Source organism: Scomber scombrus, chromosome 5 (genome assembly GCF_963691925.1).
Source record: "Scomber scombrus chromosome 5, fScoSco1.1, whole genome shotgun sequence".
Classification (NCBI taxonomy): domain Eukaryota; kingdom Metazoa; phylum Chordata; class Actinopteri; order Scombriformes; family Scombridae; genus Scomber; species Scomber scombrus.
The window spans coordinates 1891646-1913708 of record NC_084974.1 but is presented as its reverse complement, the minus strand read 5'-3'; the positions used below and the strand labels follow the sequence as shown (position 1 = coordinate 1913708).

General features: G+C 37.7%; 2 protein-coding genes across 2 annotated transcripts; both read right to left on the bottom strand.

The window, feature by feature from the left end:
* Positions 1 to 838: 838 nt before the first annotated feature.
* LOC133980207 (dehydrogenase/reductase SDR family member 13-like) lies at positions 839 to 7066 on the bottom strand. Its single transcript, XM_062418848.1, has 5 exons — positions 6938 to 7066; positions 5445 to 5563; positions 4563 to 4686; positions 4122 to 4448; positions 839 to 2311 (listed from the first exon to the last, which is right to left on the bottom strand). The coding sequence occupies exons 1-5, from the start codon at positions 7062 to 7064 to the stop codon at positions 2052 to 2054; spliced, it is 957 nt and encodes a 318-aa protein (XP_062274832.1). The 5' UTR covers positions 7065 to 7066; the 3' UTR covers positions 839 to 2051.
* Positions 7067 to 12998: 5932 nt separating this feature from the next.
* Positions 12999 to 16104, bottom strand: LOC133980240 (dehydrogenase/reductase SDR family member 13-like). Its single transcript, XM_062418900.1, has 5 exons — positions 15899 to 16104; positions 15069 to 15187; positions 14575 to 14698; positions 13841 to 14167; positions 12999 to 13438 (listed from the first exon to the last, which is right to left on the bottom strand). Exons 1-5 carry the CDS (start codon positions 16023 to 16025, stop codon positions 13179 to 13181), a joined length of 957 nt encoding a protein of 318 aa, XP_062274884.1. The 5' UTR covers positions 16026 to 16104; the 3' UTR covers positions 12999 to 13178.
* Between the last annotated feature and the right edge of the window lie 5959 nt (positions 16105 to 22063).

Genomic DNA, 22063 nt, shown 5'->3' with positions numbered 1-22063 from the left:
GCTCCAAGCAACAACAGCCAAGAAACAGCATGAAGAGACTTTATGGTTTGTGCTGTTTTTAGCCTGGCTGTGCTACGCTACTGCCCCCCTGTGGAGGAAGAGGGTAAAAGCTATAGCTCCTAAGCTCAACACGCTCACACTTTTACATGTGGAATAAAATGGAGCATGTTTTTTAAAGGCAGATAATAAAAAATAAAAAATAAAAAAGTTAGTAAACGATTAGGTATTTTACTTTTTTTTCCTTCCATCAATCAATCAATCAATCAAAACTTTGTATGGCACTTTATATATTAAACTAAAAAGACAAAAAAAGGAGAACTAAATAATGACTCAATAAAACAGGAAGTGAGGAAACGCTGTCATAACTCTCATGAATCTGCAGTGAGGAAACATCAGAGGTAGGATACAAATACAAATATTAAGAACCGAATAAAATCAAAGGTAATAAAAGCTAATCAAATCTAATAAAGTAATAATAAAATAAAGTCAATATGAAAATAAAGTCAGTAAAAAAGAAATGTTACAATAAAATGTTAGAATGAGAGGAAATGTGATGAAGCAGACATAAAAGGTGGAAAACAATCAGGAAATGATTTTTTTTATTTCTAACACAATAAAATAAATATGTGAAGACTCAAGATACAAAATAAATTTTTATTTAGACTTGAGTCATATCAAACTGAATGAAGTGGTCCACATTGACCTCCAGTGTGATAGACTGCTGGAACACACTCTTCACACACAATGAACAGTGTATAAATACTACATCTTATTATAATGATCATTTTCAATGGAATTCAAACTCCTGCAGGCCTGATGAAACAGTAGTTACACAGTATCAGACTCAGGTATGTTATCATTGACATGACACCATTTCACTCTTGTAACATTACTTTTACTTTTATTTATTGTTCCCTGTTCTTTTTATTGATGCTCTTTCTATTTTTGCTAATTTTAGTGACATATTTACTATAACAGCTGGGATTTATGACTGATAATTAGCTGTAGTGAACCCTCACCCTCCATAACATACACCAATTGTTCTCAAAGTGGGGTCCGGGGACCCCCAGGGGTCCTTCAAGTGGTTTCAGAGGGTCCCCAGCAAAAAGGGGAATAATTTATTTTCACTATAATTCCATCCATAAGTAACATTATGACAGAATGTATCACTTTTTTTTTATATACACAACATCAACATTTCCCAACAGTAGAATATGAAGACCACTTCCCACCAGAGAAAAGCAGAGAATCATGTTAGTGCTCACCATACAAATAGATTATGAGAACGTTCAAGAATGATATTATTCATTTCATAATGCCCACCAGTTCATAAAATGGTTAATTCATTAGTTTCTCTCTGTGATCCCCTTACTACCATGCAAACCAACATCACTCATTAGTAATATTACTGCTCATTCAAATAACAGAAACAAAAAAAAGTGTTTCTTCTCACCTCTACATGACTTACTAATCAAGATGATGTGCACATTTCCAATTTTTGTCTATTTTTTTTAAGATTTCTACAAGGCAACCTTGGGTTTTATTATATTTAGTTATCATCTCTTAGAGTCATAATTTATAATCAGCACGTTATCCTGAGCTGCAGTGATGCAATCAGAGTGTAAAAAACCTCCAGTAATCCTGTCTGGAAGTGAAGAAACTCATCAGCATATCAACCATATCTAAATGATCACTGACTTTTCTGCATTTTTCCTTTCTTGGATTAACTTTTTTTTTTTCATATTACTGGTTTTCTAAAACCCGGTCATGGTACTTTATCACAAAAATCATACTTGTGTCTACTTTTTGTCTTTTAGAGTGACATCCTGACTGGAATGTGTAACTGATAACAATCAGAGCTGGAGAACATTCAGAGAAGTGAAATAACGACATCTGCTTGTGGAAAAATGGAAAAAAAATGGACACACACACCCCTCATGTAATATATCCGCTCTTAAACATGAACACAGAGACCAGTAAGAAGGCTTGTAGTGTCTATGATGAAGGCACACAGCGGTCACACAGTCCTTGGAGCTCCTGGATTGAGTGTCTCATGATAAACCGGTTAACCTCTCGCTCACTTCCCACAGCTTCTTCGCCACGGCGTCGTCTCGTCCCTTGGCCGCCACCTGCTGCAGCGCACAGTTAGAGAAGTAGCGTCCGCTGAGAGGCTCGATGCCCTCCTGTAGGGCGCAGTGCAGGGTGGTCTGACACCCGCCGTCAGGGTCCAGGAAGAAGAGCTTGGCGAAGGGCATCATGAGGAGCTGCTGCCACAGGCTCATACTGCGACACAGCTCTGTGTAGATGACTCCTGAGAAGAGAAGAGAATCATCCACATAGTAACTGACTCGGGGCCAGATTATTAGATTAGGGGTCCCAGGGTAAATATGACCTGTGGGCCCCTTGAAAAGTACTTCATGTAACTGTTTAAACTGATTATTTGTGTGTTTGGTTTCCTCTTCTTTTTTTGTCCTAATTTTTATCGTGTCCAATCAATCAATAATTCACATTGTTTAAATAAAGGTTTGAGAATTTAAAAATATGCTCTATGTACATAGGTAAAATAAAAAAAAGTGTGATAAAGGTTAAAACTCAGGATGAATGCCCTTACTAGTTGAGTTTATATTCAGCTTTTGTACCAACCTAAATACAACTAAATACTAACTGTAACACTACAGTACAGCTGTGAAGTGCTGCTTTTTCCATATTCATATTCTTTGATCTCCTCGTTATTTCTCTGGATAATAACGATCCTACAGGTGTAAATGATGACCGCCAGTTTCAATTATTACTATACTATATATTACTATAACTTCAGGTCAGAGAAATCACATTTAGTCCGTGATTTTGGCAGATGGCTAAGAATACTACAATACCCATGAGCCTCAGCTGTCAGAGGTGTGAATCAGAGAATTAGTTTTCTCCTACAGCCTGATTGTAAGCTCCAGCTACCATTCGTTGCGCATGTGACCGAGTTTTAATCATGGTGATTGGCTGTTTTCCAGTTGTGAGGTCAAAATACAAAGAAATGTCAAAATACTGATTTTGTAACGTTTTCCTGTGTTAAACTTCCATATTACACAATTTTAGACATGTGTTTCTTTGTAGTTTATTGCAACTTGTAAAGTTATTTCTTGATGATCTTCACAGTAAAAGCATTTTTATGTGAGGACAGTTCCTTTACTGTGAAAATGGAAGTCAGGGTTTTTGTAGTTTTGAACAAGTTACATTTAAGCCTTTTTAAGACCTTTTTAACATCATTATGAATTAAATTTGAGACCTACAAGAAGTACAACAAAGTAAGGAAAATTGAGTTATGTGTTTCACATGTTTAACAAAGCTCAGAAAACAAGGACTGTTACATTTTATGAACTGTGACCTTTTAGCAACTGATTTCAAACACACTATGGATGGAGATATGTTAGCTTGGACCAGTGCATATTAAATAAGAATAAATATTACACATTAAATTGAGGTTTTTCGTTCTGATAATAATAATAATAATAATAATAAAAACGTTATTTATAAAGCACCTTTTAAAAACAGTTTACAAAGTGCTTTGACAGACAAAGCAGTACAATACAAAGCAAGCAAGCACACAACACAGAGAGCAGTAACAAGATGAAGGTAGAGGACAACGAAATACAGTAAAGAGAACAATATAATACAGTAATGATACAGTAAGTAAAATACAGTAATGATCATATGCAGTCTCCAATCAGGACGTACACAGTGAGAAATTAGCCAATTTGACATGAATAGCCTGTTAGCTGCTAATGTGAAGTGTGGCAATACTGAGGTCAAAACATGATCACGGTCATGTCCATGTATCATATGATAAGTCCTTATATAGACATGATGATGTTGATAATTACGTTATTGTAAGATAAGTCCATAATGTAATAATTGTGTCAGACCTAAATGTAAATGTTGTAGATATTTTAAATGTGGTGAAACATAATTTAAATAGACAATAGATTAATAATAGGATTAATATCACAGCATGTCCTCACAGAGCTCATTTTGGGAAACAGACTTAGACAAAAAGACATTTTAATGTGGACCAACACATGACAGTCAGCAGCCACAGAATAGACTGCAGTGTAAAAAGTAGCACTGACCTGGGTGGAGGCTGTAGCAGGTGACACTGGTGCCCTCCAGCCTGTTGGCCAGCTCTCTGGTGAAGAGCACGTTACACAGCTTGCTGTTGCAGTAGGCCTTCAAGCTGCTCCAGCTCGACTGGCCCGACACTAAATCCTTGTCGGAAGCCAGCAGAGGGAAGTCGATGTTGCCGAGGTGGTGCAGGAGTGCAGCCACGGTGACCACGCGCCCCGAGCCGCTCTGCTGCAGTCGGTCCAGGAGCAGGTTGGTGAGCAGGAAGTGACCCAGGTGGTTCACCCCCAACGCCACGCCGAAACCATCCTCAGTACGTCCAGGACCCATCACACCTGAAACACAGCTGTCATCAAGTCATCTGGTTTCCTGTACTTTTCTTCTGAATACATATTGTTTATAATATGTAGTGTGTAAAGGGATATTCTGCCCTGTTTTAACATCCAGACCTGCGTTGTTGATGAGGAGGTCTAGTCTGGGTTCAGTCTTCAGGAAGGTTTCAGCAAAGCTTCGGACAGACTTGAAACTTGCCAGATCCAACTGCATGAAGACCACCTGAGTGTTCCCGCTCTCCTGGAACACCAGAATACCAAATTATCAGCCATGAATCACACATTTATGAGACCTGAACCATACTGAGTGAAAAAGAAGCCTTGCTGATTTTTCGACATTTGGAAATACTGAGGAGAAAATGATGATTTATAGTTGTGAAATGCTTCCTGTTGTCTTAAATGTGTGAACTCAGGCCATTTGACAGTTACTGTGGTCATGTGACTACCACATCCTGATGCCACCTAGCTGCACGCTGCAGACAGCTCAGATTGTGGGTATAGTAGTACAGGTGACTATCTGTTCTTAGTATCAACAGTCATGACCACAATTGACTATTTCATGCTATCCAACACAACATGGGATGCACAGCACTGTGGCTCAGTTTCTCTTTTTTACTCTTGCAGTTACATCACTGTAATGAGAAGGCAAAGCTTCTCCTTAATGCTTGAATGTGTCTGAATTCTACAAATGGACAAATGTTCAACAGGGGACATGTTTAAACTGACAGAAGCTACTTTGTGTGACACCAGCTATATAGCTTTTTTGTGAGTAATCAATTATCAAATCTGCTGGCCATTCATTTTCTGTGGATTGACTAATTGATGAATCGACTAATCATTGCAGCTCTACTCCGTTGTAAAAAGCAGATTAAAAACTAATCAACTGCACTGATTATAGAAATCTGTCATGATATTTAAGGAATCTGGTGCCAGCAGAAACTTGTAACTGATGCATACACAAGTGTCAGACCTGCAGGACCTCAACATTAGGTTTCTTACTCTGCGGATGTCAAAAGCAGCAGCTTCAGCTTTCTCCTTGTTGCGGCAGGCTAGAATCACTCTGGCTCCTCTCTTGGCCAGATCCAGAGCCGTGGTCCTACCGATACCTGTGTTACTTCCTGCAGGAAGAAAACAATCACACACTGAAAAATAAAACTGACAACATGGTCTGCAAGTTAAAGACATGTAACTCTCACTCATGGATGTTTTATAAGAGCTGGATAGAGTTCAACTGATCAGCCTTGCAGCTGATTTTTTTCCCAGTGGTGACTCGTGGTATTACAGTAAAAAATCCCCACTGCATTTTTTCCATAGACCACCACTGTAAAAGACATGTCTGACACATCAAACTGCAAACAAGGCCAATCATGACTCTTCCTATTATGAATTTATGATTCACAAAAGTTGTATATGTGTAAACATTTCCTTGAGCTGAGAAAAGCTATTTAAAAATCTCTGACATCATCACAATGTAAAGTCTTTGGGCTGAATGGGAACCAGCAGGGACACATATACATATACATAACATATACATATTAACAATAAATAATGAAGTGGTCTGCTTGGGAACAGCTGTAGCTCCCAATTACCTTCACACTGGCTTTTCTACTCATTTCAACATTTTATTTTCATCTGATAAAATTGCATGGTGTGATATTAACATCTGATGTTATGTGATATTGAGTTATATAAATAAATAAATAAATAAATAAAACTTGACTTGAACTGGCTATCTCAAAAGTTAAGGTTGTGCATTCGAAATGAATGAAAACAGTTATAGATGGGTTAAATGAGTACACTGTGGTGAAATAAACCAAAGTACATTTACTTTCCATTGTGTATATTACGTGTACTTTCCATTTGATGATATTTTCCTACCTCTTCTCTTCTAGATAGATCATTTTTACTGCACGTTTATTTCAAAGCTATACTTTTCAGATCAATATTTTATACATGGTCAGTTTATAAAATATGCAGTGTTGCAGATGATAGATAGGGTTTGTTTGTTTTTTGGTACATGTTACTACCAATACTTATATTTGTTTTTACTTATTTAATTTTGAATGTAGAACTTTTACTTGAAGTGGAGTTTTATTGTTGTGGTATTTCGAATATTTGAAGAGCTCAAGTAAAACATATCAGTACTTTTTCACACACAAACTACTGCAGGTGTCACTAATAGTGGAGTCGCAGCGGGTGTATTCTGCGCTGCGGCCGCAAGGGGGCAATAATGAGTCCAGTAAGGCTTGGTGCAGCAGAAAACAAACACAAGACTCTAAACATGACTTAGACAAGCGACAAAATGACATTTATCATTTATCGGGATTATTTCTAAACTGTAGCTTTCGGTTTTACAAGAGAAAGACTTCAGGGATAAAGAATAACTGGTTGGTTTGGAAAATAGACGTGTGGCCGTTAACTTGTCAGCAGTGGATAAAGAGCAGCTGTCTCTCTGTTAGCAGGAAGTGGTAACGCTAAGTGACGCTGGTTACCTGTAACAATGGCGGTCTTTCCCGCCAGCCTCATAGAACTTGAGTATCTCGCTCCTCTGAAAACTACATAGTAAACTATCACATAGAAAGCAACAGCTGCTGCTGAGAAGCACAGCAGCACCGACATCACTGTTGTCATTCAGTGTCAACGTCAAGCTAGCATGCTACTGTCGATGTATTGTTCCGGTGTGGACTTTCAAATTAAAATCGTTTTAAGGCGAATAAAACATTTTCGGTTTGTTAAAAATGAAATGTGTATGCTTTTATGATGAAAGTGCTGTCATGTGTTTATAAATAAATGCGTGTACACATCATTTTTGGTAAAGGAGTCAATATAATTAAACATCAAATTAAATGTTTATTATATTAATAGCTTAAGTCATTTGTTCTGAAGGCAGAATCCAACCTTGACAACTTAATCAACTTCCGGTTGGGCTTCCCGTTTTCTAGCGTTGCTTAGCCTGCAGATGTCGCCACATAGCTTTGGTTCAAAGTAGATGTGAGAGTTTTTCATAGAGAATATACAGAGCAAATTGAAGAGATCATGTGTCACAGAAATGTAAACCTTGTAATGTTTTATGAGTATAACAAGAGTTTATGACTAAGTGTTGTCTTTGCAATCATCACCAGTTACCATAATGGAACACTTTTATTAGCCTTGCAGAGATGGGAGAGAAGAATAATGAATAAATAAATAGTCTTTTTTTGTGTGTTTTAGAACAGAAGAGAATTGAAGAGTAAACCTCACATGGAGTAGCTAATACTACCTGTTATCTGTAATCCAGAAACTACCCAGTACTATATGTATATATTTCCTGGGCTGGATGATCATTTCTTCAACTTTGAATCTAGTTATGTTGAGTGATACAGAGTGGTCCAGTGACAGTTGCTCCTCCCAGTTCAACAAAAGCACTGATATTACACATAATTAAAGTTGTAAGAGCAGAATATAAGAAAGACAAGCACTAATATATTATAGCATGGTGCTATAATTAAAACAGAACATAAAACTATGAAAAGGATAAAAGCAATAATCACAAATAGTAAAGTATATTTCATATTTTAAAATCAGTACACAAAAAATCATGTAGTTTCATGTCCCTGACAGAAAAAGCTACTCTCACTGTGGTAGAGGTGTAATGTGAATCATGGATGGATTATGATATGATGGCCTTCATTAGACAGACACTCTCACACCTTGACATTTTTAGTCATTTTGTGTTTTTCTGCAGGTTAACTACAATTTCAAGTACTGTTGCTGGATGAAAACATCAGTATGTTGTTGATGAGATGAAGCCATAGTGTCTAAAACAGCCTACTATTGAGCTCTATGCAAAATAATATATGAAAGCTGAATTCTACAACACTTCAACACTGTTGAATTAATTGTGCAACAAAAGCATTTTTTTATGTCTAGAAATGTCGTTTGAAGCATAATTCATTATGTACCCAAGGCCAAGTCATTTAGAAGATGACAGCGGTTCATCTGCAAACAACCTAAGGCAGTTACAGTATTGCAGATTCAGCAGACAGATATTCATTTTACAGTGCTTGTTGTGCAGAGCGTGTGAGTGCTGACATACAGTGTACTGACTGTTATGCAGAAACAACATTAACTATTAGAAACATGTAGGAGATTGTGCAGCTTTACTGGGATCAGTTTTCATATTCTAAATAGCTTTTACATGATCTGGTCATAGCTAAACACACTTTATACTGTTAATATCACACATTAGGTATTAGGTAACTAGCTGACAAAAGCCACCTGAGTCATGGTGACTCAAACAGTAACTATCAAATTCTGATTAGGTGAGGAGTCAAGTGGCAGTGCTGGTGAAAGGTGAGGTTGTGGAGTTTTCAGAGTCACTAAATGTTAAACATATATGCTGTTAGACTGCTCAGGGTGAATTCTCTTCAGCAAAAAAAACTCAAAAAAACCCAGAAATTTATATAACTGAGCAGAAGCAGAAGTTGAAGAGACCAAAAAATTCCCCAAATTCCACTGCTATGAACCAAGCTTTTCACAGAGGCAGCATGTGACAATGATTTGTCTGTTTTTTGGTACTGTTAAATAACCCAGTTACATTTGAAGAAATCAACTCTTATGTCAGGAGTCAGCTGTGAAGGTTTTTATGGTAGACCACACTCTTATTAAGCTCCCTCTGCCTATTAGTTCCATCTCCATCATTAAACAGATCTCTCACTGAGCAGCTGAAGAAGTCATGTTCAGTAAGAGAGAGCACAGTGCACGCTGGTCTGACCTTCCTGAACAAGACTCCTACAGATCAATGTGATACATAACATGGTGACTTTATTTGTGTGGTGGCTGCATGTGTCTCAGACCATGACCTGCCAGCTTAGTGAAGACATGACCATTACGTACATTTGCTCAAGTACTGTAAGTAAAATTTAGAGGTACTTGTACTTTACTGTAGTATTTCCATGTGATGCTACTTTCTACATCTCAGAGGGAAATATTTTACTTTCTACTCCACTACATTTATTTGACAGCTTTAGTTACTTTTCAGATGAAGATTTGACACAATGGATAATATAACAAGCTTTTAAAATACAACTCATTGTTAAAGATGAAAGCAAAAAGCAGTGTGTAGTCATGCTCACATTTCAGATGTCTATGAGTTGTTAACAGATCCACCAAATAGTGATTTTTCCCTCTAAACTTCTCTCATGGTTTCATTTCAATAAATGTTCAAATGATCCAATATTTCAGAAAAAAATCCAAAAACTGAAAACACATTTGTGTATCAGAACTTAGTTTTCTCTTCTTTCCTCTCCCATGATTCATCTCACCACTCCTCACATTTATCTGCTGACCCTTTGGAGGGGCCCCACCCCTAGGTGGTTACTGGACTAAACTAGCTAACTGTATATAAAGTAGTGTAAACTAGCTCCACCTCCAGCAGCTACAACAGTAACATGCTGCTCTAACACTGATGCTTCACTATTAATAATCTAATGATGTCATATATAATAATATGAAAATAACAAAGTCATGGGAGTATCCATAAGAACTCAGTAGTGTTGGTGCTGAATACAAAAAACAATACAAGTAGATACATAACTATATTATATCTTTCAGAGGGACAACATTTGTACTTGTACTAATACTACATTTTGCTGCTAATACTTATGTACTTTTACTGAAGTTAAGGATCGAGATACCTTTATTCTACCACTGGACATGACTGTACCAATGATCATTCCTTAATTTCACCAGTGGCGGTGTAGCAAGAACAAAGAAGTGAGTCCCAGAAATACAGCATTATTTGTCAGATTCACTTAGGACAGAAAAACTGTTAAGTAGCGTCTTTCTTTCCATCACTTCCAAAACAAATGCACACGCTAGCCAAGATGTTTACAACACGAGACGGTGGTGCTCACTACCACTTTCGTCCACAAGGGCCACTAACATCAACACAAAATGAAAGTTCCTTAAAGTAACTTTAAGGAAATGATTAATTAATAGATGACACTAAATAAAACTTTACTGTCCTAACTTACTTTAGTGATTCAGGCTCTGACACAGGCTCTTCTTCAGGTTAGTATATAATCTGCATTTTTTACACTAGCCCTCTTGTTGTGTTCTGGTCGAATTTGACCGATTTAAAAGTTTTATTTCTGAAAAATGTAATTAATTTGATCAGACTGACCTAAGATTCCACGACTTTGTCCACAAAGAAGATTTCAACACACAAAATAAATTGTATTAATTTGCAAACAATTTTGTGTATTTTATTCAACTTTTGTTCACTCTTGGTGTTCCCGGTCAAAAATGACCGGTCATTAGAAATGAACTGCTGATTGATTACATCATATCCTGCTTTGAACTGTTCCTGACTGAGTCCATCGAAACCATGGTGGTAAACATGACCAACTTGGAGGGGAAACAGATGTTCAAAGACAACTGGTCACTTGCTGCAAGAGAGAGAGGTTGAGGAGACAAAAGGAAGAGGTGCAGTCTGTCTGCGCCGAGAGATGTGAAAACAAGCATAACGTGCCATAAATGCAATGCATGTCTGATAGGCACATGCAACAATCTGCACATATTGTCCAACATGTGCATGAGAAAAAACACCATTGAAGTTTGAGTTAACCCACTCCACCAAGTTTAGAAGCCTGATTTTGTTATCAGTTTTCAGTTTCATCCGATAGACTGATGAACATTGTTATTGTTCTTGTTAGTTGTTCTTTAATGTATTAAGACATTGATCGTGGAATATTGTGAAATTGTCAAGTGTAGTTTGGGATAATTTCCTTTGTACACAATAAAATGTTCCCGGTCACACACGACTGGTGTTACTTTATGTGACTGTATAAAAAATGTAAATGGTTTCAAAACAAATGTTCTTGATAACTTTGACCCAAAGTAGTCTGTGATAAACAGTATACTATTTTTCATCTGAATACTTCTTATAGTCAAAATAATACAGAAATGATGCTTTTTAGAACTCAAATTCAAGAATTATAAGCTTAGATCAGTGAGGCATACAGGCCTTAAATAACAAATAGAACTGAAGTTGATAAAAAAATCTAACACAACAAGTAGTGATAATATATGTATTATTACAGTGTTTATGATGAGTCTTAATGGAATGGTCATTTTTGACCGGGAACACAAAGTTGTTTTATCATGAAATGAACACACATTAGGTCTAGAGGATGAATAACTAGGACGGCCAAACCACATTGAAGAGAGCCATTAGTCTGTGTATAATTATGTCTTTTAAATCCTGCAGGGAGAATTCAAAAAGCCATGACAAACAGATAAATGTCCTTATTCATACTGAATGTTTCTCATTCATAACACACACAGGCCAACACAAGAAGTAAACTCATGAGAACAGAAGTCTGGAGCAAATCTTTTTCAGCATGTTGCAGAACTCCTGCTCAGCTCTAACAGTGGCTGCTGCTGTTACTGCTGCTGTTGCAGCTGCAGGTAGCACAGACAGAATATAAAATGTATACAACTGTGTTCCTCTGTGATAATTGACTCTGAAAATAGATTTCATGCTACTGTGTGTTCATTGACAGTAAAGCTATACAATGCTTTTAATGAGTAAGAGTCAACAACCAGCCTGTTGACTTTTTACTTGTCGGTTTTGTTGCATTTACAGTAATGAGTGTAGTTGTCCTCAACTCAAGTAAAACGTTATCTTCCACCTCCCCAAGCTGAATAAACCACCCTTAATTTGAAAACTAAATGTGCAGGTATGCAAAGTACAGGCTGAGGCATGACTGTCATGGGCTTACAGGTCATACACCAAAGACCATCATCTAAGTGGTTAGAATGTCTCTCCAGTGGTCTTGAATATCTGTTGTAAGGTTCATGGCAATCCATCCTCATGACGGTGCAAGAAGAAAATTCTGATGATTTATGGGGAACATAAATATTTGTTTTTATTTGTAACCCATTAAATAGTTAAGATATGATGGTGTGAACCAATCCACATTGCCACCCTTAGATTCATAGCTACTCTTAAGATGTATTCGACAAAACAAAAGCATTTTGACTGTATTGAACTTCTTCATTTAGTCATTCATAAACATCCAAGCTTGTCCCATGTAAGTCCACTTGTAAATATCACTGTGAGTTAACTAGGCAAAGAGGGACCAGAGTAAAGATCTGTCAAGCTTAATATTTGTGCATGAAGAGCAGAAAGTACTGTGCTTGATAGTCTAATGATCCATCAGAAACCATCAAATCTTAAGGAAAGGTAAGGTTAGGGTGACTAAACCAGAAAAAGTCCATGTTACGGTAAAATATGTCATTAAATATAAATAAACATTACACGAACAGCGCCCAAGGCAACTTAAGCCGCCCCCCCCCCCCCTCCCCCAGTAACTTGATTGAATTCAACATACACAATAAATCTGTTTAATATCTGGGGATTTATTAAATAAAACAAACTGTGACATCATCATTCATTATCAACATCTTATGCAAACAACATACTAAATAAGGACAAATATTTAAACAGTGTTGTAAAAACTGCTGAGTCATGGTAGCCTTTCTATTCAGACTGGATGTTATCTGTGTTATCTCAGGAGAGGAGTGGCATGGCAATGAGGGAGCTGCCAAATGTGTACCTCTACATGAACCTTTGCCTTACTTATAGCCTGTGATCTTTTCATGCTATCAGACTATGAGGACGTCTTCCATAACTCTGTCTCTAATATAAAACTATGGCAGCCCAGTGTCTGGAATCCAATATGAAGCTTTTTATGCAAGACCACACAGTCTCTCACTGAGCTCCCACAGCTTCTTAGCTGCAGCATCATCCTTGGCTTTAGCATAGACTTCTCTCACAGTGCAGTTGGAGAAGTAATGTCCATTGAGAGGTTCGATGCCCTCCTGTAGAGCACAGTGCAGGGTGGTCTGGGCTCCCTGGATGGTGTTTTTGAAGAAAAAGGCAGTCACAGGTATCAGGAGGGTTTGCAGTACTGAGCTAGTGTTCCTGGCCAGCTCAGAGTTGATAGCTCCTGCAGAAAAAAGGAAAAAAAAGTTCCTTTAACTTTAACCAGGTACTTTTTTCCCTATAATACCATTAGAAACACCGCAGATCCACAACACTTTTCAGCTTAATATAAAATTTAAAATTCACATAAAGATTCTAAGAAATATTGTCATGAGGTCTTTCCTAATGATTCCTCTCGTTCCCCAAAACATTTCCTTTACATGTAATTCAATATAACTATCCTACTGCCATTCTACCATCTAGAGAGAGTCACAGCACTGGCATGAAATCCTCAGTTTGCAGTGAACTGAATTAAACTCGCTCCACATTTTGGAAACAGTACACAGGGAATGATTATTTCCTGTTTCAAGACTGCATTTCATATCTCTTAGCTAGAGGTGCATGGTGAGATGTTCTGACTACTGACCTGGATGAAGGGTATAGCAGGTGACCTTGGTTCCCTGCAGTCTCTGGGCCAGCTCATGTGTGAAGAGGACGTTGCACAGCTTACTATCACAGTAGACCTGTCCAACCGCCGTGAAGGATGTCCCCAGTCCCAGAGCTTTGTGAGTGTTCAGGCAGTCAAAGTCAATTTTTCCAAAGTTATGTCCCACAGATGACACATTGACCACCCGGCTTGGTTCGCACTCTTTCAGCCGGTCCAGCAACAGGTTGGTTAACAGGAAGTGGCCGATGTGGTTGACACCAAACATCATTCCCAGTCCGTCCTCTGTCCGTCCCTGCATGTAAACCCCTGTGACAAAAACATAGAACACCTTTAATCCTACTCTCAGAAACAATCAGGCATTGTCTGAACTCCAGAACACAAAGACCAGTCTGTGTCTATGATTTCCTGCAGCAGAAAACTGAGTCAACACAGTCCCAAATATTACAAATCCAAGCACAGTCAGGGATAGTTTCAGCTTATTACAATTTAGGGTTATATGCTTGGAGACAGACATGACTACCTTTTAATGGCAGATATCTTTTTGCCCATTTAGATATATTTTGTCCATATGACTAGACCTAGTATTTTGCAATCACATGTAATAATCTGGGTCTGGTTTCTGTAACTAGCTCCACTGAATTACCCCAAAATTCTATTCATATGTTGATATATGCTTATTACATAAAATATCAAGCTGGAATGTACAGTCTAACCTGCATTGTTGATGAGGATGTCCAATCTGGTTTCAGTCTTCAGGAAGTTTTCCGCAAAGCTGCGAACAGACTTGAGACTCCCCAGATCCATCTGCATGAACACCACCTGACTACTGCCACTCTCCTATGAGGGATATCAAGCTGCTGATTAACTATATAATGCAAAATAAAGATGCACTCAGTCATTTGGGTAAATACACTTTATTTGTCTGTTAATTTCATCTCTGTTGACTATCACAGATATTTTCCACAATGTCAAGTTGTTTTGTAATTACTAAGACTGTAGATATCAGCAGTCATCTATTTCCAATATGATGGAACCTTACATGTGGGTAGATTTTGCTACAACCAGTACGTATGGCAAACAGTAACATTCTGTGGTAGTACACACCAGCTCATTGGACATAAGACATTTAGGACCTACTCTACGTTCAGGAATGACAATAAGTAAGTCTGTTTTAATAGAAGAAACAAAGCATGATAGATGTTCTCACCCTCTTGACTTCTTCAAGAGCAGCCTCTCCTCTCTGCTTGCTGCGACAGGCCAGAATCACTCTGGCTCCTCTTTTAGCCAAGTCTATGGCTGTGGTCTTCCCAATGCCTGTGTTACTGCCTGGAGGTGAACAGAGGACAGGATATGTATTTTGTCATTTGCAAGGGTAAAATTCAGGGAAACTGGAAATCACTCCAACTCCATACCTCCAACAAAGCTTCACAACCATCTATCCGTGTAATTTGTCTAACTAACTTTTTGACCATTTTTGAAATATTTAACAAGAAGATCAACTCAAACACATTATTGTCTTTAAATGAGGACCTCATTTACATGGTAAATGGACTGCAACTATATAGCACCTTTCTAGTCTTCCGACCACTCAAAGTACTTTCTATACTACAAGCCACATTCACCCATTCACACACACATTCATATACTGAAGGCAGGGGCTGCTCATCAGGAGGATATAATCATTCACACATTGATGGCACAGTCATTGGGAGAAATGTGGGGTTCAGTATCTTTCCCACAGAACAATCTAGCACATGGACTGGAGGAGCCAAGAATGGAATCTCCAATCCTCTGAGTAATGGGTGATATGCTCTACCTCCTGAGCCACAGCCGCCCCATATTCTTTAAAGTATATGTTAAAAAATATTAAAACATGTAATGTCATGTTGGGTTTTCTAGGCTGTACTTTTGTCAATTGGCATATTTTGTAAGTCAATATGTATATATACTACTCTACATTGGATTGTCCTGCACACCCTGGAAACATTTAGTGTATATAACACAGCAGTAAACAAACCAGAACAAACCTGGACTTACCAGTCACAATCACAGTTTTCCCATGCAGCTTTGCTTTGCTTGTGCACCGCTTCCCCTTCACCACAACATGACGGTAAATGTAAGCTCCCCCCACGACGACCCCCACTACTACCAGGAAGGTTAACATTGTTCCAGGCTCCTTCTCTTCACACCAGACAGACTTCACTGAGGAAGTCAGGCAAACTTATGCATGAGAGAGGTTTGCCTTCAGGGCTTTCTGCCAGAAAGCCTTTCTAACAGAAATCCAACCCCTTTTTCTCCAGCAGCCAATAGAATTAAACAAGGCTTCAGCCAATAGGCAAAGGCAAAATATTAATAACAGTTTCTTTTTTACTGTGACGATCTGGCAAATGGCAGAAGACACTTGAAAGGTGGGTGAAGGGTAGGAGACAAGAAAAGAAGAATCAAACAGAAGTTAAACATTTACAAGTAAATCCTTTTATTGTACTTGGCCACAAATATTGGCTGCAATAATTGACCTAAATAGGGGGTGATTATCTAAGAAGAGTCTTATAAATAAGCTTAAACCAGTGTAGCTTACAACAAGTATGCAGAGAGGGCCATTTAACCAGAGAATACTCAAGGCAGTGGTGTTTTTTGAATGGGACATTAGTGGCAAATCAAGTAGCAGAATGATTGATTGCTAGCTTTTGAATTGTTATTTTACAAGCCAATCTTTAACTGTATCCATGTTGTTTTAATGACCAGCCGTTTCCACTTTCTCCACAAATCCAGCTTCCAACCAACCTTTCAGAGCTTGCTTCATTGGTAAATAAATAATTATTGAAGTTATACAATTTGATTTAATACAAAATCTGTTATCTGTATTACTTAAAGGAAACTGAAATCAGTGTGACTTAAATAAGCAAAGCGTTAGGGTTAAATCCTTCAAGCTTAATATTTGTGCATTAAGACACCATCAAGTATATCTGCAACATTTAAATGTGTGACTAAACAAGAAAAAGTCCACGTGAAGGTAAAATATGTCATTAATTATGAATAAATATGAGATGAAAACATTAAAAATGTGCTTTGGGAACTGTTTGTTTGGGATTTTAGTAACAGCACACAAGGCAACATAAGCTATATTTGATTTGATTCTGAATGGTGTACATCATCACCTTTTTCAACACAGCCACTTTACCAAAGATGAAACCAGACACCTAACATGCCAGGTAACCAGTTTATTACATTTTAAACTGTTACATCCTCATTCATGATCAAAGTGTACACATCTTATACAAACAACACACAAAATAAGAACTGATGTGAATATTTAAACAGTGCTGTAAAAGCTGCTGAATCATGATAGCTTTTCTAGTCAGACTGGATGTCTTTGTTTTCTCAGGAGAGGAGTAGTGTGGTAATGAGGGGGCTGCCACCTGTACATAAACCTTTGCCTTACTTAACTTATGATGAGATCTTTTCAAAACATTGCTATGAGGTATTTCCTGGTGATTCCCGCCCAATAGACATCGAAAAAATGGTGCTCGGTGTCACGAGAGGAAGTTTACTCGATGACAGTCGAGTCATTTGGATACATGATCTGGTCACCATGAAAATCTGTATAAGATTTTATTCAATTTTAAAGCCAGTCCATTTACTACATTTTTAAGTATTTTAATGCACAAGTGGGTGCTAGATTTAAAGCCAGGGTATCAGTAAAATCAAGAGATTTATCATCTAAGAACTGTGAATGTCTGTCAGATTTTATGTCAATGCATCTAACATTTGTCAAGATATTTTAGTCTGGACCAAATGTGGTAGACGCCTAACATCAAATTCCTGATCTGTCCTCTGTCCAACCCTGTAGGTAAACACCTGAGACAAAAACTTGGAACACCTTTAACCGTGTTCTCAGCAAGAATAACAAACTTATGCTTCGAGACCAAAATGCACATTCAAACATACACACCTATTTCCTGACTGAGCATGACAATGGTCCTTCTGTTACAGCAGATTGAAAGGACGGGGACTCACAAAAGACCAGTTCCAGACCATGTGACTAATGAGGACAGATCAGTGTGGTCAGATGTCATAGCAGAAGCAGACATTATTAGTTAAACAAGTCAAGATAATCTGTCTCAACTTTGTACAACATTCACAGTGACACACTTTGATTCATCACATTGGACAATATTAAAGCTTGAATTACATAATGGGTTGAACTCTTGAACTCTTCTCCTCCTCTCCCTGCCATCCAAAATGATCAAATAGGAAAGCTGCACCACCTGCAGACCTACAGATTCTGATTGCATAAGAATCAGTGGGGTGGATTAAAAGTGTGTCAGTCTGAATTCACTTATGTCCCTCCCTCAGTGAATGGAGGGGACAAGTAGCAGGAAAGACTAACTCCAGTGAAAATGTTAGGCTATCTGCTGCAAGAGGAACAAGGACCACTACTAGTGGCAGAAAGACTCTCTGTGAGCTTCTTTCACTCATCCACAGTACAAACACCATGGTCTAAATATGGTTGCTCATTAACTCATGATTGTTAACCTAAATCAATCCAATAAAACTAAGAGTCATATGCCCTTCGTGGTGTCATTCTATTTACTTACATACAGAGGGTATGGAGGGCAGTTTGTACCGGCCCATACCCTTTGAGAAGATCGAATTTACTCACAAATTTTGTCAAACCTATATCCATGGTCGGATCTACCATATGGGTAGTCTAGGCAAGTGCCAGAAAGGGGCCCTCAATGATCACAGAAAAAAAATGTGCATCCTTTTTTTTCTTTCTGTTAGACTCCATAGAAATATGACACAAGACTTGACCCTTTCCTTTGATGTTGATAATTATGGTCACTGTTGGAAACCTAGTATGTCCAAAAGAAAGTGTGGAGTTACAAGGCTTCCTCCCAAAAGCAGCGTAATCCAATCAGAATAAAATAAAAGTTGTTTAGGCGACATGAGCTTCATACCCAGGGGCCCCTGGGAGTACTAATGCAGCCTTGAACCTACCTGATCAATATAATCTTCCATTGCAGGAAGCAAATACAAACAATATACTATAGAGTCTGTAGGCTTCAAACTCTCATTTCCGCCCTTCAGAAACGCTACTCTAAAGGGTCAATACAACCAGTAATATTGTATTTGTCTTTTCCCTTTTATACTGCATTTCTGCTTCATTTTCAGTCATATGTATTTCTTGACATAAAACATTTTCAACAGCACCCGCTTACTGTGCTGCTGATTGGCCTGAAGCTTTTAATTGTTTAATTTATTTGGATTCTCTGTTAGTCTCCAAATTATAACCTGACTCTACAGCTTAAAAGAAAATCTTCCCTCCTCTTTAGAGCGATATTAGTCACGGCGCACTCTGTTTGAGCTGATAGTATCACACAAAAGAGGTGGAACCTTTCCACATGGTTTTTCAGCCACCCAAAGATGAAATTTTCATCAAAAGACTCAGAGTTTTGAGATTCAAGGTGATTTTAATGAATTCCGTTAGTTACTTATTATTACCAGTTTGCTTTAGCCTACTGAGATTTACTGTACCTATGTCCCCATGTTAATGGCATATGAATGTGGATGTGAAAAGTTGTTTTAAAAAAAAATCTGAAATCTGATTGGACTTTAATTGACAGTAGTACACATCAATGAACAAAAATGATGTAATTTTGCCTACTGGGCATGTGTGACCATTTTTTAACTCAAAATAATGAATAATGATACAATCAATAATACAAAATGTGACCAACAAATGAATAATGATGTATTATCATAGATTAATATAAGACGTTATCAACTGTAGACTATAACACTGTAACACAACCTGGCTAGAGGCAGCTGATCTGTGGTAAAACCCACACAGTACACCAAACAGCTAAGTAGTTTGTTAGTTCTTAGTAACTAGTATTAGTAACAGTATTCAAGAAACAGTGACAGGGTGTGGTTAGCTGTGTTAAATCAGCCATTGTGATATTTGAATTGCATATTTGATACATGCAGGACTAAAATAGGCATCTAAGCAGATTGTGTATTATGTGTGTACAGCTTATGACTTGTGATTAGAAACAATGGGAACCGGTGTACTTGCTAAAAGGCAATTTACTGTATGAGTGTATACAGTGTCTTTTTTGGGTACTACCACTAGATGGTGCCAGAGTCAGAAATATGCAACTATTGACTTCCTTACATACAATAAATCCCAGCAGAAGCTATGGACTCACTCTGCCCCCCAGTGGTATAAAATGTGAATAACACCAAACCTCCAGGAACAATGTGGATGCTGTGAGTTTGACATTATGGTCACTGTTCAAACTGTTGCTCATGATGAATGAAATGTATTATTTATGAATTACTTCCAACTGTTGCCAAATATTCTGCTCAGTTGTGATAAGAGGCATTTAATTCACATACTGTGCACCCAAAACACTTAATTAAACATGAATACTTTAAGAAATAAAAGGCACAATTAATTCCTTCCTCATTATTTTATCTGATTAAATATTCCAAATCAATTTTGAGCATTCACTCACAAATGTTTTGATTCGTCCAATAAATGTCCATGACAGCAGAAAACTCCAGAGTCATAATATCAAATGAAAGTCAAATGTCAGTTCAAATTAAATAAGACAGATAAGTGTCAAAGGCAGTGTGTGAGTTGTGTGTGGACATGTGTAAAGTTCAGGGAGGTAGGGGGAATTTAGTCTGATGCAGGACAACATAGGGAGTTTGGAGAGTTGTAACTTAACTTTCTGTAGGTCCAACAGAGACGAGGAGGTCCATCCAGGTCAGGATTTATTCAGACTCTCTCCCCGACTGCACATAGTTGACCAGGGAAGTTCAGGAAATTCAGACGGTTGTTGAAACAACTGCCGTCCGCCCTGGATTTATTTCCTGAAATACTTCTGTCAGAAACTCTTACTCCATTACTTTTAATGAAGGGCACATAGTGACTCGGTTAGAACTCAAAACACAAAATTAAGACTTGGACTTACTCAGAACTTCATAGCCAAGACTTGAGACTTGCATGGTCTATAAATATGACAAAAATAATGTTTGAGCTCTGCATAAAATGAATATATCCTTCTTTCACTCATTGGAGATATTGTAAGTTTTATCAAATAGTATATTAGATTTGCACTATTCCCCCTAAGAACTGCTATTTTGCACATGGACTTGATTGAAGGCTATTTATTTGGATTTGATATATGCAGCCAAGATACAGAACCAGTGGATTTAATTGTGTCAATTAGCTTGTATTTATAGTTCCCTGAATTATAACTAAAAAAATGTATCTGCCTGGTCATGCTGTGACTTATCACTGATTCTTGAGACTTTGGCAAAAAAGATACCCCACTAAGAATAGTACCAATTTCTTTGAAAATTAATCACATTTTCTTATTTAAAATAATCAGGTTGATCATGAGGATGTTTTGCACAAATGTAACTTTTTTTGATATGTTTGTTTACAATTTCATAAATTATTTGATTACATCCAAGGCCAGTACCCACAAAAGCATGTGTCCTCAGTCAAGGTCTTATCATTTCAATTTGATATGAAACTGTGAAATTCTTTTTAAAAATGTATAATATATATATATAAGATGAAAGAGTGAATTGAAAAAAAACAAACAACTCATGCATGTCATCTAAAAAAGTGTGTATTTGTCAGCACAGTCAGGGTGTCTGTATGACCATGGTGATTATTAGATGGTGATTTCCCTTCAGATATATGATCCCATTTTCAAGTGGCTTCTCAACAATATAAAGCTGACACAACGTTTTGGATGTTTTCTGATGTTTATAACAATATTGTTCAACAATACTAGTTTATATTTTTCTGTTCATCGTTATTTGATATAAAAGGATAACATTTACATGATGAATTGTTATCTGTTGCATCAAATTGTTAAATTAAGTTGGTAAACAAGGAAGCATGGATTACAGTGGTCAAAAGATTGGAATTTTTGGTTGTCATTAGGCCACTGTCACCACCGTCACCACTGCCACAGTCTCTGTCACCACTGCCACAGTCTCCACTGCCAGTCTGTCACCACTGCCACCGTCACAGTCTCCGTCACCACTGCCACAGTCTCCACTGCCAGTCTGTCACCACTGCCACCGTCACAGTCTCCGTCACCACTGCCACAGTCTCCACTGCCAGTCTGTCACCACTGCCACCTTCACCACTGTCACAGTCTCCGTCACCACTGC